The 23,547-nt window shown below is 41.3% G+C and overlaps 3 protein-coding genes and 2 non-coding genes across 6 annotated transcripts; 4 read left to right on the top strand and 1 right to left on the bottom strand.

Annotated features, from left to right (window-relative positions):
* The first annotated feature begins 2,017 nt into the window (after positions 1-2,017).
* On the top strand, positions 2,018-2,293 carry LOC139909317 (cortexin-1-like). The gene has a single exon (XM_071896349.1). It carries the CDS (start codon positions 2,018-2,020, stop codon positions 2,291-2,293), a length of 276 nt encoding a protein of 91 aa, XP_071752450.1.
* Positions 2,294-8,166: 5,873 nt separating this feature from the next.
* Positions 8,167-17,543, top strand: LOC139909280 (ceramide synthase 2-like). 2 transcript variants are annotated; one of them, XM_071896301.2, is made up of 11 exons: positions 8,167-8,322; positions 9,295-9,468; positions 10,907-11,024; positions 11,966-12,084; positions 12,885-12,942; positions 13,136-13,186; positions 13,492-13,584; positions 14,002-14,130; positions 15,461-15,570; positions 15,703-15,859; positions 16,042-17,543. In XM_071896301.2, exons 2-11 carry the CDS (start codon positions 9,302-9,304, stop codon positions 16,258-16,260), a joined length of 1,221 nt encoding a protein of 406 aa, XP_071752402.1. In that variant the 5' UTR covers positions 8,167-8,322; positions 9,295-9,301; the 3' UTR covers positions 16,261-17,543. The 2 variants fall into 2 exon arrangements, with proteins under 2 accessions (XP_071752402.1, XP_071752401.1); XM_071896300.2 differs by lacking the exon at positions 8,167-8,322 and having other exon boundaries at positions 9,278-9,468.
* Positions 16,606-16,678, bottom strand: trnar-ccu (transfer RNA arginine (anticodon CCU)). Its single transcript has one exon. It is a non-coding gene; the product is annotated as a tRNA-Arg (tRNA).
* A 1,998-nt stretch (positions 17,544-19,541) lies between the features above and the next one.
* Positions 19,542-19,615, top strand: trnan-guu (transfer RNA asparagine (anticodon GUU)). Its single transcript has one exon. It is a non-coding gene; the product is annotated as a tRNA-Asn (tRNA).
* A 177-nt stretch (positions 19,616-19,792) lies between these two features.
* Positions 19,793-22,420, top strand: LOC139909279 (ubiquitin-ribosomal protein eL40 fusion protein-like). The gene is made up of 5 exons (XM_071896297.2): positions 19,793-19,905; positions 20,404-20,515; positions 21,476-21,562; positions 21,690-21,792; positions 22,277-22,420. The coding sequence occupies exons 2-5, from the start codon at positions 20,413-20,415 to the stop codon at positions 22,368-22,370; spliced, it is 387 nt and encodes a 128-aa protein (XP_071752398.1). The 5' UTR covers positions 19,793-19,905; positions 20,404-20,412; the 3' UTR covers positions 22,371-22,420.
* The last annotated feature ends 1,127 nt before the right edge of the window (positions 22,421-23,547 follow it).

Genomic DNA, 23,547 nt, shown 5'->3' with positions numbered 1-23,547 from the left:
TAAGCAACGCTTGCGATAAAAAAAAGTATTTTGTTTGATTCCCCAGACCAGTGAGGAAGGTGGTGGTGGGGATAAAAAAAAGGGAAAGTGGAGCTTCACAAATGCCAACCTCCCCTGCAGAAAACTGTGGTTGTAGTCGGGCAGCTACTAGATATGAATAAGTTTAGGCAGATGTGAAGAAAAAAATCACAGATTTTTTTTTTTTTACAAAAGTGCTTTGTCAACTTACCCTTAGTAAATACAGGTTGAACTATTTGTATAATCTTTACTTGTTTTGTATCAGCTGATAAAAATCAGTCCAATAATAATAACTTTTAATTAAAAATCACTATGCAGGAAAAACAAGATGTTGTAGTCCATCATGGGTAAATTCATCAAGAAGTATAGGAACAACACAGAGGAATCAAAATAATGTAACTTCAACCACTAGACATCATTTGTTGTCCTCATACTGTTTATTAGTAGCCTTGCTCTACATGGTTTGTGTTTATCCAACTACTTATGGACTGTGACTTGGCCCTATGTTGTCCTGTCCTGTAGACTTCATGCCTGCTTCACGCTTCTCCCTGACTGTTGAGTCTGACGTGTTCATTTAGCTCAAGCTTTCCTTACATGCAGCTACCTGAACTGTCCAACCTAATATAACCACGGGCCATTTGATAATTGATACCAGGGCAGACAGTTTCTTTTATTATGTCCTCAAGTCCCCTATTAAAGCGTAACGTGGCCCCTTTAGTCCCATCATCCAGAGAGCAGGGGAGCTATTAACTTGGTGGTAAGGAGGGAGAAGAAGCCTCCTGGAATAGAATATGCTGACTGAGGAGTGCACCTAGTGCAAGAGACCTTCTCTCCCCTTTCCACGGCCCATTAAAGAGACTATGGAGAGTATTTCTGCGCGAGAGAGCGCAGCAGAGCCCTTCAACTCTCTAAGGGGTTTCCACATCCTTTTCTCACGTCATCAGCATCTGATTTATTTATCTTGTGCCATACTGTACCTGAGCTCAGGAAAGGGAAGTTGCTCTCAGTTGTTGTTTTTCCTCACATGAAGCACTCAGATGAATAGAGAGGATGAATATGTATGAAATAGATGTATGAAATAAACAAAATGCTGTGGTGTGATGTGGTTTTCCACTGTCCTTATGTTTACAAGACTGTATGCTGGAAAGCCACTTTCTCATGCTGCGGGTTGTCTTTACTTTTTCTCTTAGGTGATCTGATGAATGAAGAGTTGCCCTGAAGACTCCAGATGAGGATGGAGATATTATACAAGATCAGTCACAGTCAACCTGGCATTCTCTAAAGCAGCACAAGGACCATTTCCAGCCTGCAAGTACTTTGATTGATCCATGGGACATCAGTTCAGCCACTCAGCTAAGATTTATATTCCCTCTCAACCTTCACTTTGTAATTACAATAAAGGCCCCCCTAAGGCCACTATTGGATGACACTTAAAATATTGACAAATAAACATCTGCCGTGGCCACTGGGGACTGCGCAGACAATTTGAAGTTGAAGTCGTGACCTCAGCTTTTGTATCGTTAATTTCTCTTGACGGAGGAACCCTTGAGAGAGAGGGAAAGAGAGAGAGGGAGAGGGAGAGAGAAGGGACACCTGAACACCAGCCAGTTCAATCTAATTAAACCTCGCTGAGCGTGCCTCAGCTTGCCAGTCGGTTCACCAGAGAGTTTTTTAATTTGCGCCGGTGATTTGCCCTTTGTCATTTTCTACGGGAACATTTCCTTTGCCCTGTGTCACATTTCTTGTTCACCTAAACCTGGAAATATTGTGGTTGAGGTAAATCTGCTGACTCTGTCGACGGCTGTCAGATTTCACCATGTGATTTCCCTCCGGGTTTCAGGTCGGGTTTAAGAAATCACAATCTAAAACAAAACGACAGAAACACTGCCCCCCTCTCTAAAGGGGACGAAAGCGATGCCATTCCTCACGCCGTTTGACTGCGAAACAAAATCGGTACAGTAAGTGCTTTTAATCTTCAAAACACCCCCTCACTTCCAAGATGAGCGACACAAACTACTGGGTTGTGGACTATGAATTCTCCTCCCCCGCTCCGCCCGGGTTCCCCAGGGCCCCGGCGGTGCTGCAGCCCATGGCGGGGCACGCCGAGCAGGGGATGGCCCTGTGCTTCGTGGGCCTCCTGCTGCTCCTGCTGCTCTTCCTGCTCGTGCGCTGTGTCCGCATCTTACTGGACCCTTACAGCAGCATGCCCGCATCGTCGTGGACGGACCATAAGGAGGGGCTGGACAGGGGGCAGTTCGACTACGCGTTGGTGTAGAGGGAAGGGAGGGATAGGGGGAGGAGGGGGAGTGATGGAGAGGGAGAAGAAGAGTGGAATGAGAGGTAAATATGTCCCTGTTGAGGTGCTTTGTGAAGTTGAAGGTGGAGTTATGATTTTGTGAAAGGTGGATAGATGATGCATATTGAAAGCGCAATGCAAAATCCTTCTATCTCCAAAGCCTCATCTCCAGGTGTTGAAAAAACTGGTTCTCCCGCTAACATCCAAACCAAATTTGACTAAAGTCTAGCCATGTCCCAGGGCCATGAATGCCTCTCTCTCTCTCTCTCTCTCTCTCTCTCTCTTTGTGTATGCGTGTGTGTGTGAGTGTGTGCGTGTGTGTGTGTGTGTGTGTGTGTGTGTGTATGTGGTGGGGGTGATGGGCAATGCCAACTGTCAGTTACAACAAAACACTGTAAAATTGGAGAAACTACTAGAGCTTTCTGTATCGAAAGCATTAAACTGCAGCTATATACAGAGGAAATGCAGCATTGCAGAGAGAAGAGGAGCGCTTATACAAAAGAACATTTATACGTCTTACTAATTAATAAAAAGAAGGGATTGGATGTGTGCAGATGAAGACTTATGGCGGTGTATGATGGTTCGACGGCAGTTTGGAGAGTGACAAACACTACAGGAAGAGAGAGATAGGAATCGCAGCATTACTTAATGAACTCTGTTTATCATGTCATTTTGTAATTCTATAATGTTTTGACAAATCCCAGGAATGAATTATAAATAGAGAGCACTGCTGCTGCAAGAGATATCCTGATTGAATAAAAGAGAGATTAAATGAGTTTAGGAGGGACATGGAAGTAGATCAGACAGAACTAATATACGCTATTATTACAGACAGAGGCAAGATCTGAGATTCTAAACTTTTACTTGTTGATTATATGTCAGATTACTGTCCTAAATGGGAAAATGACAGTTTGCCTTTGTAGCATGACAGCTAAGGTACATCCAGCTTTTTATATGTATTTTTTCAGTTTTTTTGCAGCTGAACCAAAAATATAGAGGATGTCATATTAGTTTCTCTGTCTGTTCATTGTCAAAGTGAAATCTGCTCTGGAAACCTTCTTTTTTTAAGCCGTGAGCCATGCTGGATATTGTGTGTGTGGCATTTCTACCACTTTTAAGACGATCCTCAGGTAAAATGAGTTTTAATCGACCAAAGGGACTCCCAGCCTCTGTGATTTGAGGGTATCACATAAATTGCCTCTGTTGTATAAGACCTGTGCCCAAATGTTGCTGAAACTGAGTTTTAATATTGCCATTCATATTGCTCTTTTCATTCTCTATGCCCTAAAATGCAATCTTGTTCTACCATAAAAGTCAGGATTTATAATACATAAAAGGCAACACAACACAATGCATTTATTTGTAGGTTTACTATTTAATGTCGCCATCCCTTTAAGAGGCTTACGAGGCTGAATGCGGAGGGTCATAGCGTTGACTGCAGACTTGTCATATAAAGTTGTACTTATGAAATGCATGTATACCAATTTCTTCTTGTAATCCTGTTTGCCTTTAGGCCCCAGCCAGTCCACCAGCCAAATCTGTTCAACAGTGCCTTTAGGAATATGAGAAAAGCTATTATCTATTTCATACTATGATGTTACTGCTCCTTTTGCCACTTATTGTTTTGTAATATTGTTTCTGCCCTCGTTTTATTGTAAAGCCCTTTGCAATTTGGTTTTGAAAAAGCTCTTTATAAATAGTTTATGATTGGTATATTATTTTACTGATTCATAGATATATTGATTTGTTATCAAAATGCCAAACTATTGTACATGGTCCAGCTTCCTGGATGTAGACTCTGTATTTGCTTGTAAGTCTGCTTGAAAATTAGATATTTTCCTAATGTTTTCTTTACAGTGGCATTTGGTTTTGTAATGAAATAAAAGCTTTTGTCTGCCTGTGTTGCTTTTATAAGGTCTGATTACTTAACCATCAGCGTCCTGGAAGAAATCTGCAGAACACATACACATACTACAAACACACATATGCACACACACACACACACACACACATACACGCACAGCACACAACACACACACATAAACTTTTACTTGAACGAAGGTTGTCCTCACTGTTGCCCTCAAATCAATATCAGCAAGATTTAGAGCAAATGAAATCAATCGAATAATCAATAGGAGGCTCGTAAAGAGACACAGCCACTTAATTCACAAGGATCAGCCCTCGCAGAGTCAGATCACCCCCCCAGATGAAATATATCCTTACGCTGAGTGATTTAGACCCTCATCAGAGCACTCTGCCTGTTTGGAGGGGAGAAAGAGAGCTCACATAAGAGGCTACTGCACTATCTATGATATGCTTTTCCAAACGATGGACATCACTTGTTTCCTCACCCTCAGAATAGTGCGGCAGCAAGACCAAGCAACAGTTTGAGGTATTCCATCTGATTTAGGTAACAATGATATATGACTCAAGTGTCACAGACAATGGCATTGCCTACAAATGGGTCAAAAACACTACTGCAATTCAAGTTGTACAACTATGAAGTGCAATTTTATTTCCTGACTGTGCATTTTTCAGTTGGGCCTATCAGTGGGTTTCTCCTTCAACTAGCAATATCAAACCCTTTCCTGGCAGGTTGTGTGCGTCTCCCTTGCCTCAGTCTGTGAAGCATTAAAGGGAGCGATGCTACCAAGGAGCTCCTCACTCTTGTTCGCTGATGACCTCTTCTGGATGCTTTGAGCACTGCAAGAGCCAGTCCACTCTACTGTTGGCTCAACCCAGCTGCTGCTCCAGCTGGGTTCTTCACTGTGAGGAAACAAGTGGATTGTTACAAAGTTGCAGTTCTTGTTTGTTCTTGTTCTCAGTGTTCTAAACATCTGACAAACTGCATAATGCTGCTCTCACTCACTCAAATTTCATTTAAGCAAGCTGAAAGATGGACTAGTAACGGTGCCCATTTGCACAGTGCATTCCCCTAAGAGCTGTTTCGATATTAGCTTTGGAAATATAGACTGTTTTATAACCTAAAGAAATGGCAACAGCCACTTATAGTCCGTAGGAGAGTGTTAATGACCTCTATTATAACATTTCAATTTTGCCTTAACTGCTATTAGCTTTCAACATTGTATGAATGAATATACTTATACCGCCACATGAGTATGGGGAATTCTATAATATTCATGTTGTTTTCCATTGGTAGTAAAAGGGGAATTCGTGAGGGCAAAGTGAGAGCCGGATATTCTGTAGCCTGAAACTTTGCCACTGTGCTAACACAGACATTGTTAACTGGGCGAAGATACTGTTTCTGCTGTTTACAGTTTATTGGACTGCAACAGATGGCTGGAATTGCAGAGTAAACCCCTCTCATTAGTCCGGCAATTAGCAGGTCAGATTTGTGCCTCAGTGGTTTCTGACAATTGAGTTACTAGATAATAGAACAAAGGCACTCCAGTTCCCATCACACACACACAAACACACACACACACAGACACACACACGCATGCAAACACACACATACACACACGTGCACATGCACACGGACGTGTAAATAATGAATGCACATTGTTGGATCACAGAAAAACACCAAGTCACACCTGACTTGCATGGGAGAAATTGTTTTGTATTCTGTTACCATAAGTGATGGCGCCAGCAGCTGATGCCATTGCTGTGGTTCACACTGCATTTATTTCTGATTATATAACTGAATAATTATTTTTTCTGTACCTGCTAAATGTTAAGTAAAGAGAGCTACAGCTGGTGTTGTAGGCTCAGCAGATGGGACTAATTCTCACAGCAAGTAAAATAAAATATCTACTGTGTCGATGACAGCGACTCAGCCTGTGCCTGTTTAAGATAGGAGGAGGATGCAAAGCAGCTAAATACTTCCAAAGACAACCATAATCATCTTATCACCTAAACCTGTCTCACTTCATCTCACATAGCCACTAGCCACACCTCTGGTATTGTTTCAAACGCTGTCCTCCTCCACTCTCTCTTTCTCTCTTACTCTTTCAATTCCCTGACCTAATTGGCATGTTTGATCAGCAGAAACAAATATGTCTCTCTTTCTCTCTCTCTGTGTCTCTCCAATGTCATACACATATGTCAGGCAGGAACATACAGTATGCAAACCACTCACACACACACAAACCTACACACACACACACAGAGACTGCATACATAGTACACATGCATAGCTCACACCCAGACAAATGCAAATCATATTTGTTTATGCCAAAATGTACACACACTCTCTCCCTTTTCACACAGACACACACACACACACACACACACACACACACACAAATACATATACACTAAGTCTCATACATACATTTTTTGCACATTATTACTTTTACAATATTTATTTATAATAATAAACCTATGATCCACACAGAACACAGGTGTGTTATTTGCTTACGTGCATGACAAAGGAAGAATGGCCCATCTGCATAACAGTAGTGATGTTATCAGGAGACAGGAGTCAGCCTGCTTATCTCACAGCCACTACAATACTATCAGCCTCAGTCTGTTGGTTAGGGAAGGATGGCTGTGTGGAGAGGATTTGAGTGTGTTGTGTGTGTGTGTGTGTGTGGTGCGGGTGGGGGGTAGTTGGTGTGTGAGGTATGGGTTTAAGAGAAGGTGTGTGTGTGTGTGTGTGCGTGTGTGTGTGTGTTTTGGGGGTGTTTCATCTGCGTTTGTGGTGTGCAATGACATGCAGCTTCAGAACACACACACACACACACACACACACACACACACACACACACACACTCAAACATGGAGCCCTTGTTGACAGTACTTAGTTTTGCTCAGTGAAGTTAAGTAGCCTAAGCGACAGCGTGGCTATGCACATAGAATTACCTGGCAAGGTGTGTTTACTTACAAACTTTGAAGTCCTGGAAATGTCCTGGACTGTTGCTATGGGTGTGAGATCATCAACTGCTTTCTAAGACAGTGGTTACCAGGGAAAAGTCTGTGGTCAGTGTAACTAAACCACTTTCTGGCATCTGATTTCTAAACTTTTGGCCAAGTTTAGTTTATTTAGTATTAGTTAAATGTATGAAATGATTGGTAACATCAAAGCATATTATACTCTATCATTATTACTATTATTTGATCTATTATTATGACATAAGTCATAAGTCAAACATATGTCAGGCTTATGTTACACAGTTATATGACAGACCTAATTTAGACCGTTTTAGTGTTCGTCATTACACAGGTGTTGCTCAGATTGTCGAATATAATCAATTACAATAGTGACGCCTATTGATTCCTTTTTATCTCTGTTGTTGCCACTGCTAAGGTGAAATTAATGGGGTATGAATCGTCACTAACTGAGCAGGAGACGCCCCGGGTGTTTTATTGTAGCCGTTCAACCGTGAAGCTGCATCAATCCCGCTAGAAATAGACAGAACAATACCGGAAGCTGGGCGATTTTACCTTCAAAATAAAAGCATTCATTTATTACTGGGTAAAAAAAAAGATTACGTACTGGATGTGCAGAACAGTCGATTCCTCCAATTTGTCTGTGTTCTATGATTGAATCTGTGTGTATTTCCAACAACCCTGATTTATGTGGCATTTATATAGGCCTGTATTACTGCGTATCTATGCTGTGAAATAACTTTTTGGAAAAAAACAACATTGTATGTTCATTTACAACAGGTTTCTCTGCAAATGTTTCCTTTATTTCCTCTTTGGTACTTGGGGTATTTCGGATCACACAAAAAACGTTGCAACGTGCATCAACAAGGCTATTACTTTTATTTAAAGGCCATTATTTTGAAGGTTCTAACCGGAAGTTTGTTTTATTCTGGCTGACTTGACGCTGCTCAACCGTGATCAGCAAACGGCTCAGTTTATACCAGTGTTGTCGGTAGGATACGGTAGCAGTTGAGCACATCCCCAGCCAACGGGCTGAAATCTATAAATTCAGTATTCGTGGTGGATTTTATTAACTTGTAGTCAGGAAAGTTAAATTCTTCGTTTCCTTAGAGCAGCTGACAGGTGAGTCGCCGCTCTGCAGCCTATTTCTTTCAACAGTACAAGTAAGTTGGGTTATTATTCACAGTTGAAATGAATATTTTTAACATTGCATTCTGTTTTCAGCCTAGTTTTCAAGTAAAAACACATCACCTCAACGAAAAATCAGTAGCCCAAAACATTTCTATTGTGTATTTCTATAGGGACTTTAGTGTGACTGGAGTATTCAATAGTAAGTTTATAGTGACCTTATCGTGCTTAATGGTATTTTTAATCTCCTATGGTACCAGTATATATTATTTTAGGGACCTACAGTGTGTCTCTGGCACTCAATAATGCATTTATATTGGCCGTAGTGTACTTTATTTATCATTAGGCCTATGATATTCATATAATTTTCCAATAGGATATTATAGTTTAAAGTTTCGCTGATACATTTTTCTGTATCCTTCTAAAATGTATTATACGATTATTATAATTGTTTAATCTTCACGATATTTTGATGGCATTTTTGTAGACAGATATCAGATGAGTAAAAACTGTTTTGTAGCCGTGACCAATTATGTAGGCCTTCAAAATTGATCAGATCTGCAGACAGTTTTTTTTCTTTTTGTCTGTCTGTCCCTCTTTCACATTTGCATAACCCCCCCCCCCACACACACACACACACACACACACACACTAGGCAGGCTGCATATACAAGGCTTTTTAAGCAGTGGTTCCCCAAGTGGGGAAGAAAGAGGAAGTTCCAGAGGTTCATCCAGCAAAACTAGAACTGAACTCACTTATATTTCATGTGAATATCACGAAGAGAATCACATATGACTGATCGTTCTCTGTTATCTCCTGGCCTACAGTATAAACTGTTGTGCCATTCTGTACCAAATCAAATCCAACAACCAAAGTCTACCCAGACGGGGGTCCCTCGGACAAAATCTTACAAAACGGGGGCCCCTGGCTTACCTGTTTGGGAACTCCTGTTTTAAAGTTCTTCTTCTTCCTCCTCCCCTCTGTATGTGTCTCTCCATCAGAGGCCGAATGGAGCTGCTGCCGGACGTGTGGCGGCAGGACTACTGGCTTCCTCCAGGAGTGACCTGGGAGGACATGGAGCAGCTGGCGGACTGTGACCGGCCCCGGCCCCGGGACCTTCTGCTGGCTCTGCCCCTGGCACTGGGCTTTGTCGCCCTGCGCTACCTGTTTGAGAGGTAAAATGCACCCGATTCTGCTGTTCTCGAACGTTCTGGGTGATGTTTCAGATATCATGGCCTTTACAGGTGGCAGCAACCCAGAGGAAAATGTCATCATTAGTACTGTTACTGTCTCTCTCTCTCTCTCTCTCTTTCTCTCTCTCTTTCTCTCTCTCTCTCTCTCTCTCTCTCTCTCGCTCTCTCTCGCTCTCTCTCTCTATCTTTTCCTGTTTCTGTCTATTTCTCTGTTCCCTGCACCCAAGACACACACACACACTACATCAGAATGATTATTGAATATAGCACTGTATACAAAGTCCTTTGAAGAATTAACACCTATCTGACTTAATGGAAAAAAATACCCAGTTCTACATCCCTCTGTGAAGAAGAACAACCATCTGCCAGTGCAGCAGAGCTGCGGGTGTTGTGATGATTCAAGAGGCCAGTATTATTTGACTAGATTCCAAAATGTCATGCACTATTTCCCAACTACAACCAAGACTCAATTTGACTGAAAAACCAGCGCTCAGTCGCTATTGGAGGACGGTGAATTTGTAAGAGGATATGAGCTGTGGACCAGCGAGCAGGTGTTTTGGCAGAGCAGGTATTGTTATCATTAGAAAAAGCCTTTAGGGAATAGAGAGAGGCATAGAGAGGGAGAGAGAGAGGTAGAGAGAAAGAGAGAGAGAGAGAGAGAGAGAGAGAAGTAGGACTCTACTCTGTCCTTGCCTAAGTTAAGGATATTCAGTGGAGTTTATTTCAAACTAAGGCAGTGGACATAATCCTGTTTACATGCAATGCATCTTCCTCATCTGATGAATTTTAGATTTGACTTTGACATTATCTCCAAAATGTAGTCCAGTGGTCAACTTGAAAAGAATATATAAAGAGAAACTAAAGACAGCAAAGAGAGAGAGAGAGAAAGAGAGAGGGAGAGAGAGAGAGAGAGAGAGAGAGAGAGAAAGGGGCAGGTGTTGGGAGCTAATGGTGCATGAGAAGGATAGGAGCAGGTAAAGGGAACAAGGGAGCAGCCCCCCCCCCCCAACCCCCAACGCGCCCCCCCCCACCCCCACCCCCCCACCCACACACACACACACAACACACACAAACAATTGCCTATCATAGTCTGTGTGTATCTGCGGAGCTGCTCTGCCATCTTCAGGCTTTGTTTTGGTTGATTACACCCTGAGTCGATGGAATCAAATGTTCAAGCCAGTTAAAACACAGATCAGTGTTACTACTGTTAATACATACACACACACACACACACACAGATTGCACTGCTTTGATGCCGACTCTAACATAGATTGGTTAGCCTGCAGGTAATCTAGTTCTAAACGGTTCGCTGGTTTATTGTGTATGGCTAAACAACAACTGTAGTGCAGCACATGACTATCCCACAGTCGGTGCTATATCATCATTTGTGTAAGCTGTGTTTTGTTTTCCTTGCCCCCAGGTTCTTTGCCCCTCCCATGGGCAGGTGTTTGGGGGTGAGGAATAGACCGCAAATGACTGCTGCCCCCTCCCCAAAGCTGGAGTCCTTTTACACCCAGCAAAGCAGACAGCCGTCACAGGTTAGTATGAAAAGGCCTCATATGATACACACAAGGGTAGAACATGTGAGTTATCATCTGATTTTATTTTGTAACCTTTTTTTTTTTATCCGGGGAAGGTTGACTGAGCATGCTCTTTTTCAGCAACACTCTGCTTCACATCTGTATATAGTTACACACATTCAACTTACTTTTTTGGTGCTGCAGGATAACATGACTGTTGTGATGGCAATAAAGATAACACACACATCCTTGTTCCTGGAAAACCAGGCCTGGGGGAATACACACCAACACATGCAATGTAGAAGACACATACAATTAAGCACACACACACACACACACACACACACACACACACACACACACACACACGTGTTATCATTGGCTAGTATTGTGTGTGTATGTGTATCTGCTCATTACCACATAACAGTCTTTCTGTGGCCTAGGGTGAGGCATGTGCCACAAACTCTCTCAGTTTAAATCCAGCTCATGATCTTCATCACATATGAACCAGAAGTGCTACCAGTTGTACCATGTTAATGCTTGATAATAAGATTTAAAAATACAAAATACTACCTATGATAAAAAAAAAAAAAGGTTTTTACTACACCATATATAGTCCAATGTAATTAATCCCAGTGGGGCTGTTTGTTTAAAACCTGAATGAGTGCTTTAACCTGTTTCAACAGTCATCACAAACACCAGAAAGACAGAAACCCGTTTCTGCTGATCTGACATTTCATGTTTTGCTACTACAGTTGCAAGATATTTTATGTGAATTAACATTAGCATCCATTTAGTGGATGGTAGAGGTGAGATGGTTAAATGATGAGTACTCTGTCTTCCTCTCTTTCTCCCCTCTGTCATTCCCTCTTTTGTGTGTGCCATTCTATTCCCCCTATCAATATTCTCCCATTATCACTTTCTGCTTCATCTATTCCTCCCCTGCGTTGGTGTTTCAGAGTGAGATTGTTAGTTTGATGTCGCTGTGCGGAAAAACCCAGAGGCAGATCGAGACCTGGTTCCGTCTTCGCAGAAACCAAGACAGGCCCTGCCACACCAAGAAGTTTGGTGAAGCGGCGTGAGTGCTTTCTCTACTAAAGCGGTGTGCCGACCACAAGCCTTTCATTGTTGTTTCCTCCTCGCAAGAACGCTTTGTGGAAGAAAACTCAGGATGAGAGAGTGGCAGTTTGACAGGTTTATTCAATCTGCAGGTTGGGAGCTAAGGAACTCAAAATCTGGATGATTACACAGAGTTTTATAGTCTTGAATATTCATGATTTTGTTAATATTGATAGAATATAATAAAGCTATTGGTCAAAAGATATAAGGTCATATGAACAAGACTGAACAACCAGTGGTATTTATAGTTCTAGCACTTTAAGGAGATGCGTAATAAGAGGTGACCATCGTCTTCTACAAGATAAATTATCATTTTGCCAAGGCCACTTGGTCAGTGTTTTCTGTGACATTTGGGCATTTGCACATTCCACGCTCACAGTTCTGTGAGAAATACACAAGATGTTACTTTTAGAGTTGGTGGTGAAGCAGATTCAGTATTCTTGAGTTTTAGGCACTTAAGGTGTAAATATGAGTCAAAGGATACATATTAAGTGAGCATATAAGAATGTTGCTCAGTATAGGTACTTTTCCATTTCTTCCTCAACAACTTCCTTGACAACCCACTGCAAAACGTAGAGAAATTTGGGAAAAACCCTTGGAAACCCCAAACTATTGTTCAAGTCACTTACCTTTGCCAAAGTTAATATGGCAGACTTCTAAAGTTGCATTGAATGTCAAAGGGTTTTTCCTACATCTGTTCCTAATTTTTAAAGTGGCCTTTGTTTTAATGTTGTTCTAAAATGCTGTACCATTTTGCAGCTGGAGGTTCTTTTTCTACCTCATAGCCTTCCTGGCTGGACTGGCATGCTTGATTGATGTGAGTATTAGTTTCAAAAAGCTTTACTAAGCTAAACATATAACGTAGTAACAGAATACTATTATTGTTCCATCATTCGTCAGTGAATCAGAGGTGATCATTATAATCCAATAATTTACTCTTTGACTTCCACTGCTATCCTTTTGTAAGCTACTTGCACAGTACAACACCTTTCTTCCTCTCCCCTCTACAGAGACCCTGGTTCTGGGACCGCGGGGAATGTTGGAGGCATTATCCACTGCAGGTGAGGATGTCATTAACCTGCCTCATCTCATTGCTTTGGATTATTTGAGTGTGCCTTATTAAAATGTCTCAGTCGTGTCTTTCTTTTGCTCAAGAAACTTTAAAGTCTGGTAACACAAGACTACATTAAAATCTGCACAGCTCTAATGATGAGAATGTTTTATGTGGAATCTGCTAATACTGAGCTGTGAATTTGAGTCTAGTCTTCTCCTGCTGTTATAAGTAGAACTGCTGCCATCAGTACTGAAATGTTCAGGTGTTTTTGAATTAATTTGTACTGACGTTCGATCAATGCTTCATCTACAGCCAATGGAGAGAGCCCATTACTGGTACTACATGCTGGAGCTGGGTTTTTACTGCTCTCTGCTCCTCCGGGTCTCTGTGGACATCAAGAGGAAGGTGAGGAGCTCAACATTCATTTACTGGAAATGTAACAGAACTGACTCACTCCTAAGTTGCCCATCTACATTGCCTCACAATGTTGCCCATTTTTGCCTTTAGAGAAATGCATAACTGAAGGTGTTATGGTATGTTAGCTTCAGCCTGGTCGTATTTCATACTTGATGACTTGCATTAACTTCACTTCCGCTTTAATGATGAACTTTACTCTGCACATGGTTAATGAGTGACTGTAACAGCAGGGGATTGGTTGATATGACCGGTAAAAGAGGAGAATGAAGGATCATTAATAAATCACCAACACTTACTAAAATTCTGTCATTTGACTTAGGTCAAAATGTACCTAAAAGGGAGTGACGTGAAGGTCATTCTATTTCACTGAGTTAATACTTTTTATTTTTTTTTTCGCTTTGCCAGGACTTTAAGGAACAGGTGATCCACCATTTTGCCACCATCTTCCTGCTCAGTTTCTCCTATTGTGCCAACTACATTCGCATCGGCACCCTGGTCATGCTGCTTCACGACTCCTCTGACATCCTGCTGGAGGTGACGTGCAGTCTCACGTAAAACACACGGCTCATGTGTCCCTAAAGGCTGGAAGTAGGCTAGTTTTCACACGCATATACACTATTTTGTGAATACCAAGTGTATATTATGTAATGGCTAGTGGTTCAAAATAGAGAAAAAGAGGAATAAAGCGCACACCTCGCCAAAACCACAAATAGATCAAGTTTTCCGCACACACATATCCTCTTAACACGTTAAAAATTATTTTGTAGACGTTTCAGTACAGAGACCTTTCTCAAGACAGTGTAAATACACATCACCCTGTGTACTTGAACTCCACCCACACCACAGGTGTTACTGATATGTATATATAGGGTGATGTGTCTTATTTACACTGTCTTGAGAAAGGTCTCCGTACCGAAACGTTGACAAAATAAATTTTAACGTGCAAAGAGGATACATATGTGCGGAACCCTGTCATTTCCTTCAGTGGTTCAAAATATGCATAGCAAAGGATGGTTTCAATCCATTGACTTCTTGGTCATGGGTCCAGCTTGCTTATGCTGTGCCACTCTGCTTTCATGCAACCCTGACTGGACTCAAACCAACAATTGGTGGCTTTGGACCCCTGTGTCTTACATTCAGACTAGGGCTACTACAGCCATAGCTAAACAGGGATATTGGGTATTTAAATGTCATTTAAAAAATAGGATTAGTCTCTATAGCATGTCACCGTTTTGAGAAAAGCTGGGAACAAGGTAGATTTGGAGGACCAGGGAAGCTACAACCCGGCTTAAGCTTCCATGGGCCAGAGGTTTGCGTTGGGATTGAGGCGAATGTGAGGGAATAAGTATCTACACTGAGATCTCTGTAGTGGCCTGCAGGATGATGAACTTGGCTCGGTAGGCAGGTCCTGTGACTGAGTCCTGATCGCTACAGGCAATGTTGCAGCTAGAGGTGACTCTTGTTTACCTGCACAAAACACGCGGTTATACATTTGAAATGGGTTAAGAAATATTTAAAAAAATCTAAGGTGTCCTAGATTCTTGAACTCAATAAGAGATGTGAAAGCCAACATGTGCCAAGGTCAAGAATAAAACACATACCAATGATGCTGATAACATTGCAAACATGTATCTTGCTTTGGTCTGTAGACAGATTATCATCCTTTTTCATCACAGAGTATGAACAGAACTGACATTAAGCCTCATATCTGCCCCTTACTGAAGTCTTCAGCTTGGTTTCATGTTCATGTTCTATTATCCCCTGCCTTGGCTCATAACTTCTCTTTTAGAGTGAGCTTTGGAAGGTAATTCCATTGTGATTTGTATTGCTTCTTTAATCAATTTAATCATTCATATTGTTGCAGTCTGCCAAGATGTTCAACTATGGTACTGGCTGGAGGAAAACGTGTGACACACTGTTCATTGTGTTTGCTCTGGTCTTCCTTGTGACTCGCCTGGTGGTTTTCCCCAGCAAGTAAGATTTTCTCTATTGAGGTTTGTCCATTTTTGTTCTACACTAGTGGTGATAAAAATGCGTATGAAAGAACATATGAATGAACATTTTCTTAATTAATAAACTTAAATAAACTTCTTTGATGTTTTCTAGAATCATCCATACCACCCTAGTACTGTCCATGGAGGTCTTTGAACCCTTCGTCGGTTACTACTTTTTCAACATCCTACTGATAGTGCTGCAAGCTCTTCACATCTTCTGGGCGTACTTAATCTTACGCATGGCCTACAAGTTCCTCTTCTTGGGAAAGGTGAGAATTAGCAAAGACAAATCTTAGAAATCCTTCCATCTTTGCTCCTGGGGAAATCATTTAATATAAACAGCCAGTATGTAATTTAGATTTAGCATCCGATATTTTAAATGATACACCCATTTTCATCGTTTCGTAACTTTGTCATACATCTTAAGCCTTGTATGTACTTCTGCCTGCAGCTGGACAAAGATGAACGCAGCGATGAGGAGAGTGAGTCGGAGGAGGACGAGGAGGACAAAGGAGGAGAGGAAGAAAAGGATAAAGGAGGAGATTATTGTTGGGAGAAGAGTAAAGACACCATTAACTCCAAACTGTCTATGCTGACCAACAGTTGTGTCCTAAATAACTTGACCAACCACAGGGCCTCTGTCGCTAACAGAATGCGTAAGGCTCAGTAAAGTCTGGGTAGCAGCGCACTTCAACATTTTTAACAGTTTAGCCCCAGTTATGCTATCCCACTGAATTTTAAGCCAGCCATTGAGTAGTGAATACTATAAGATGGATTTGATCCTTCAGCCTCTGTGTTACAGGTCCAGCATGCTTGTGCCACTCTGCCTCATGTCTGAATGAGAAAGGGATTAGATGAGTAAAGGGCTGAGTCACTTGCTAATACCAGATTCAACACATAACTGATGGCACTAGAAGGCCGTGGAAAAGAACATGCTTAGCAGAGGATGGTTTCGATCCATCGACCTCTGGGTTATGGGCCCAGCACGCTTCCGCTGCGCCACTCTGCTGACATGCACCCCAGATGGGACTCGAACCCACAATCCCTGGCTTAGGAGGCCAGTGCCTTATCCATTAGGCCACTGGGGCTACAGGGAACACTGCAGATAGACTCAGTTTACACAAGGTAGTGTGCACTGGTAGCACTGTTCATACCATCTTTTCTTGTTAAGTGACTTTGGATTCTATGCCGTCTGATTTTTTAGAATATGAAGCGTCTCAGCATGGTGATGTTATTTAGGGCAACCTAACCTTAGTTGTATCTAAGCAGCAGTTGTATGGCACATGAAGATGAACCTGGTCACACTCTTTCGACTGGTGGCTCTGGCTAAAATTTGAAGAATCAGAGTTTGTGTGTTGAAGAATTATACTTTTTTTTTTTTCCCTGAGCACCATGCTCTTAAAAAAATTGGCTTGGGATGGCAACCTTTGTGCTTAGTAAGTTCATCATGCAGTGTGAGTTCAGTGCCTGTCTACCTGCTTGTGCTGTACTCCATTGTAGCCTACATTGTAGACTATTTTTGCACAAAAGTTTGTCAGTCAGCAAGTTGGCTAAGTACAGGTTTGAAAAAAAAAAGAAAAAGAAAAAAAGATTTGAACTAAGCTGTAGCAGAATAGTAAACCAAGAACGAGGTACCTGGTGTAGATCACAGTATAGACACAAATGATTGTTCAATAATGTAAAATAGTGAAACTGTCACATACATTTATTTAACTGCTGTAAATAAAGTCCTCATTTCACTATTTAAGACAAATGTTATGTTGTGATGATTATTGACATGATAGTTTTGACACTATTTTCAATAACAATCATCAACCATCTTCTGTGATTTTGAATCATACAGGCACTCTCTAGGGAGAAACTAGTGTGCACTGCCTAATAAAATAAATGCTAGACCTATTGCAACAATAATGGTCTATTATATTGTCTTACATAATGCCTGAATTCTATTCATTCTTTTATAGTTATCATTTTTGAGCCTATACTTTTGCCTATTAAAATGAAGAAGAGCAATTTAATTATCTATTGCCATGGAAATCTGTCTTTTTATGCTCCTTAAGTTACACACATGGCTCTACATGCATAATGGAAAGCAGGTCAGAGCACAGTATCAGCTGGCCAGTTTGGATTAGGGGTCACTGTAGATGTGATACCAGCCTGCCACATTCAACACGCCCTTCTCTTAGTGCATGGGGAAATACCATTTTTGATAAACAGATGTTGTTCATAGCACCACAATGGTAACAAGCATCCTTTGTGTTAAAAGTTATTGTTTTATAGCCAATACTCTTTCGTAACAAATTAGTTCAGTCAGAGTATCCTCCAAAGGGTTTGAGAAGGTGTCATACCATTGGCATATAATTTGCAGCAACAACACTGGAAAGGACAAAAACCACACACACGCGCGCGCGCGCACACACGCACACACACACAAAGCTGGCGTGACAGACAGATGCACGCTATCATGAAGACCTTTATGCCAGTAGTGATCTCCCATATACTAACCCTAACCCATCTAAAACCACACCACCACCAACGCTGACCAACCAACCAATGCAGCTAATAAACCCATAACCAGACCTGATATCACCAAGACTAACTTACTACCAGATCAATACCACCAAACTTCCAGTGCACTCTCCATATATAGCAGGCAAACCAAAGCCATACAAGTGCCATATTTTAGTTCAATTATAATGTGTTATTGTTACTCACCAATGAAGTTCACTTCTTAAAAAGACGTTCGCGTGACATGGCAGTAATCTCATACTAGGAGTGGTCAAATAATCCACGATTCATGGTTAAAAGTAGCTCTTTTGGCAAATTACTAATTAGTAGTTAGTTAGCAGGAAACAGAAAGTCTAGTTTACTGAAGCTGAAAAATGCACATTACGTCCCGTCGTTTTCAGAGAGCTGATTTTTTTTTACCAGTAGTGGGCGCAGTTTCACGGTCTCTTTCTGGAGCATGCGAGCAAGCTACAGATTCTGCACAGCGCCATCTGGTGGCCGGCCCTAATGCTGCTGAGACGCCACTAATAATCTTTATGTCTATAGCCTACCTGCGACAGAAAGAAAACACACAATTACAGCCCCCTATTACGTGATAATGGAGGTTTAGAGGTAAGTCTAAATGTATACAATTATTTTGATGAGGTAACGTTAAATATTCTACTTCGACATAAAGGAGTCGCCCGTTCCCATTCCACTTGCGTCAGTGTGAATTAACACGTGATACATTTTCAGAATGGCACATCTGCACAGCTGAACATGCGCAACCATCGTCGGAATGGTGTTTTCGCGATTTAATTCGCTGTCTTTCCCCGTCAGCCGCAAGTTATGCGGCAATATCAGTCATACACAATTAAGGCAATGTTTTGTTTGATTTAGTTAAACGTGCCTTTTCTTTGTAGAATTGGAGTGGTCTTGTATGAATTCCCCAACACCTTTCCAGATGCTAAAGGTAAAGTTGCTAGTGTTATCGCTAGTAGCTAGCTTTTACCAGTTTAACGTTGGTTGAAGACACAAGGCGGCTCACCTAAATTTCGACTTGACATTATTGTCTAACCATAAATGTTTTTTACATGGATAGTAAATATTTTTCGACTACTTGTGGGCCATAGCACGAGTTGCAGGCAGTTAACGTTAAACGGTCAACATCAGCTAGCAACATTTAATTAATACAATCCGTAAGTGCAACAAACAGCAAGTTATGTTGTACAGAGAAGACTGAAAGGACAAAGAAGGCGGCGATATTTTGTTTTTGCGTCGACTTGTTTGGTGAGTAAAACATATTGTATCCTTCGTGTATTCAACGGCGCCATGAGCGTGTTGTACCACAAGGGGGCGATAACGCATCGGTCGTGAATGGTATCAGTATTAGTAAATATTTACTGAGTAATCTTTACAGTACACAGCATCAAATGAGCTCTCTGTGTGAGTTTATGTACAGTTGTCTCTGTGGCGCAATCGGTTAGCGCGTTCGGCTGTTAACCGAAAGGTTGGTGGTTCGAGCCCACCCAGGGACGACACAAATTTATTTAATTCCTTTGATATTTTATTATGTTACTAATCGGGATCTGTGAGACAAGCCATCTCGTTCTGCATGTCTGATACGACCCTATCTTCAGATCTTCTCCCCCGATAAAGGTATATCAGATATAACGTGTCAGCACTTGTCAGCTTCTCTTCAGCCACCGCCTCCTGTCAGGAACAGATCGGATCTGGACTTGACGAGCTTGTCTAACCTCCCTGGCTTGTCTCCCGGTTGACGCAAAGGACCGGCAACGTCAGATTCCTACTTGTGGATGGTCTCAACGTGAGTGCACATTTCATTACTTCGAAGACGATCTTTTTGTTATGTTTTGGTAAATGCTCTTATATAGGCTACCTGCGCAGTTTTCAACTAGATTGTTTTGTGGTGTGTTATGTATAAATTGGTATTACCTGTTAAACTCTTGGAATTAAGTTTAGGTTTTGAGTTCATAGTCAGAATTTGTTTAATAGGCATGTGAGCAGTTTTTCATGTACAGTGTGATATTATAATATTATAATAATGTCAATGTGACTCCTGTCTGTTAAGCCTCTTAACGATCAGCTCTAGGTATAAAGGAGTGTGTGGGAAATAGTGGAGTACAGCAAATACCTTGGTTATGTCAGTTCTAAATATGAGGAAGTAACTCATTGTTATCTAAGTACGCCATCAATCCAAGGCAGCAGATTTAGAGAGTTTTATCTCTGTTAGTCTTTTGTGCATCGCTTGTGTATTTGTCGGCCTGTCTTCGTCTGACTGACACATTTTCTCTCTTCTTTATAGTAACCAGAGATGCAGATTTTTGTGAAAACACTGACGGGTAAAACCATTACCCTTGAGGTGGAGGCCAGTGACACTATTGAGAATGTCAAAGCCAAAATCCAAGACAAAGAAGGTACTTCAAGCGTGTGTGGATGTGACTGAGAACATATTAGTGGCCACTGAAGTAGTCTAAGATAAGCCCTCTGACTGCGCAAGAGTTTTTCAAAAGGAAGATGTGTGTTGTTTAATATTAAAGTGATCAGCTATGGCAGCACATATTCATTTTTTACACACACAAACCCGAGTATGGCTTCATGAATGGTCAACCACAAATAGTGAAGGATCAGGGGATCCACAGGTATCACCACTACAATTTTATCAAATTTTTGACAACTAAAAATGTTATTTATATTGTATTTATATTGTATATTGCTTATGTTGTCAACCACTTGAACTCATGTTTTCTTAATCTCTCTTCCTTCATTCACAGTTAAATCTCTTGTTAAGACTAAGGAAAAGTGTAGCATCCTATCCTCTGTTAAAATCTAATTTGGCTCAGACAGAGTGTTGTGTAATTGCCTAAACTTTGTGGGATAGTTTCCCAGACACAGATTTAGCTTAATCAGGGAGTAAAAAAAAATCCCCTCAATGGGAAGGCCTTCATTCACTAAATCACTAAAGCAGTTCGATTTGGCAGTGTGACAGGTGTTTTTTTCAGAGTATTTGAACTGTGGGATGGACCTTAGGAAATGTATGGGCCACCACCAACTATGCAGTCACCAAATGAAAACCACTGGCATGAGGTGCAATAACAATCGCATGGAGTAGAGTGTAGTTATAAGTGAAACAAGGGTCAGTTGATATCAGCAGTATCTAACCCAAAGATAAGCTTACTAACTGCCTGCTTCCAAGTAAAGGCAGCACTCTCCACCAATTGCAGGAATGTATTTATTCAGTTTTCTCACCCATTTTTTTGGACACACAACTCCCATTCATTTCTAGTGTAAGATTAGAGACTGAAGAGTGACTGATACATGACTTTCCATCCCTAACCTGAGCACTCATTCACATTTGCCACTACCTTCTTTTCAAGGTATCCCCCCTGATCAGCAGCGTCTCATCTTCGCTGGGAAACAGCTCGAGGATGGACGCACCTTGTCTGACTATAACATCCAGAAGGGTAGGCTAAACCTCCACAGTGTTAAACTATCTCAGATGCTATAAGGTAGACAGGAATAATAGTTGTCAACAGTCTCTTTTATCATTGCTGCGTCTTAAATGACTTGCCCATTTCTTTTTCTGCCCAGAGTCCACCCTCCATCTTGTCCTGCGTCTGAGAGGGGGCATCATCGAGCCCTCTCTCAAACAGCTGGCTCAGAAGTACAACTGTGACAAGATGGTCTGCCGCAAGTACGTATGCACACACAGCACATCGTCATATTTGTAATGTTGATCACATTAGAATTCAAAGAGACAGGGACAGGGACAGAAAGGAGTAACATTTTATTTGCACTATCGCTACCTGCACAAGCTACCTCAAAAGAAGACGATGTCAAATGTAAAACCTCTTATTTCTTGCTTTGTTGCTCCTTTCAGGCAAAGCTATTAATATAATAAATAAATTCTAATCCAAGCCAAATGATAACATTGTAGGGTAGCTGGTGGAGTTCAAGTAGTGGCCCTTTGGAGTGTACTTAACAGAGAGTAGAGCTTAGGTGATGACGCCTTTGCTTTGGAACGAAGGCAGAGATACATATGACTGAAGACATTGATTACTCTTGGTGCTGTGTCCGTAAGAGAGGGAGAAAGAGGGAGACACCGGTGACTTGAATTGGTGAGAAAGACAGGATGACGCTGGGTACTTCGGTCTAACATTTGGTTCCCCTCATGCCAGGTGCTATGCTCGTTTGCATTCACGTGCTGTCAACTGCCGCAAGAAGAAGTGTGGACACACCAATAACCTGCGACCCAAGAAGAAGCTGAAGTAGACTGCTGGAGTCAATTGTCGATATTTTCATTAAAAAGTTTTGACAAGCAAGATTGTTAGCACTTACTTTCTTATTTCCAATGATGCCCCAGAATACAGTGTATACAGAATACGGTAGGGGGTTATTCAACGACTTGATCTTAAAGAGAGCATACTTGCATGTTTTCACCCATAGCTAGACAAATTTAAAATGTAAGTATCAAATCAGTGTAGGATTTATATTGGCACTCCCTACTCATAGAATTTGCCAAGATCCTAAAAGTTCCCAACCCACACACACATTAAAAAAGTGATTTTCTATGCATCTGGCCAAGGTAAGATCTTTTCATTGCCAACACATTGAGTGTCTTCGTGTCAGATTTGCCTGCATGTGAAATCTAATCATCTGATAATTGGTTATGTCATGGACAAAAACTGTCATTCCCATTCGAGAAATGTCACAGATTTAATAGCAAAATTAATCTACACATCAAGATATAATTTTAGCCTAAGATATTTCAGAAAGGGCTACAGCATACTATGGGACCAGTTATTAAAGAATAAGTACACATTAATGAAGCTGTGTGCATACGATCTCCAATTACACAAGTGCCTCAAGGTTCACAAGCACATGTGAACTAAAACCGGTTTTCCATTCTAGATGTTGCCAATCCGTCATCACATCATAATCATGTGATCAGTACTGATAAATCATGCTGTATCAGTTGCAGCTTTTGGACTCAAGTCAACTTGCATTTACTGATAAGGGGTTGTGACAATTTCACAATTGGGACTGCATTTGTAGGCTTAGTGTATCCAGTAATAGTGGACATCCACATACCCACAACACGTTTCTTGTAAGTAAAGTCATGCTAGCTTCATAATCATTGTGTGATTTGTGCAAATGGGCAAAGATGGTTGCAATTGACTCAGTGTAATTGGCTCATTGCAGCATTCACCATCAGGCTTCACAGGATCATTTTATTTGATGTGATTTACATAGCGCTGTTGTCATGTGAACACCTTGTAACTCAGTTTTGGTGACTATGTTTTAACGCCAACTGATGGATTACATGGTCTTCTATGGGTTGGAAAAATTCTACAGCACTTGAGTTTCTGAAACCCTTTCAAGAAATTGGGTGGCTAGAGGCCAGGTTTGTGTCCTTTGACACTTCACCATGTATGAAAATCATGTCGCC

This window comes from Centroberyx gerrardi, chromosome 13, assembly GCF_048128805.1.
Source record: "Centroberyx gerrardi isolate f3 chromosome 13, fCenGer3.hap1.cur.20231027, whole genome shotgun sequence".
Taxonomy (NCBI): domain Eukaryota; kingdom Metazoa; phylum Chordata; class Actinopteri; order Beryciformes; family Berycidae; genus Centroberyx; species Centroberyx gerrardi.
The sequence above is the reverse complement of the archived record's forward strand: the minus strand, read 5'-3'. Positions and strand labels throughout refer to the sequence as shown.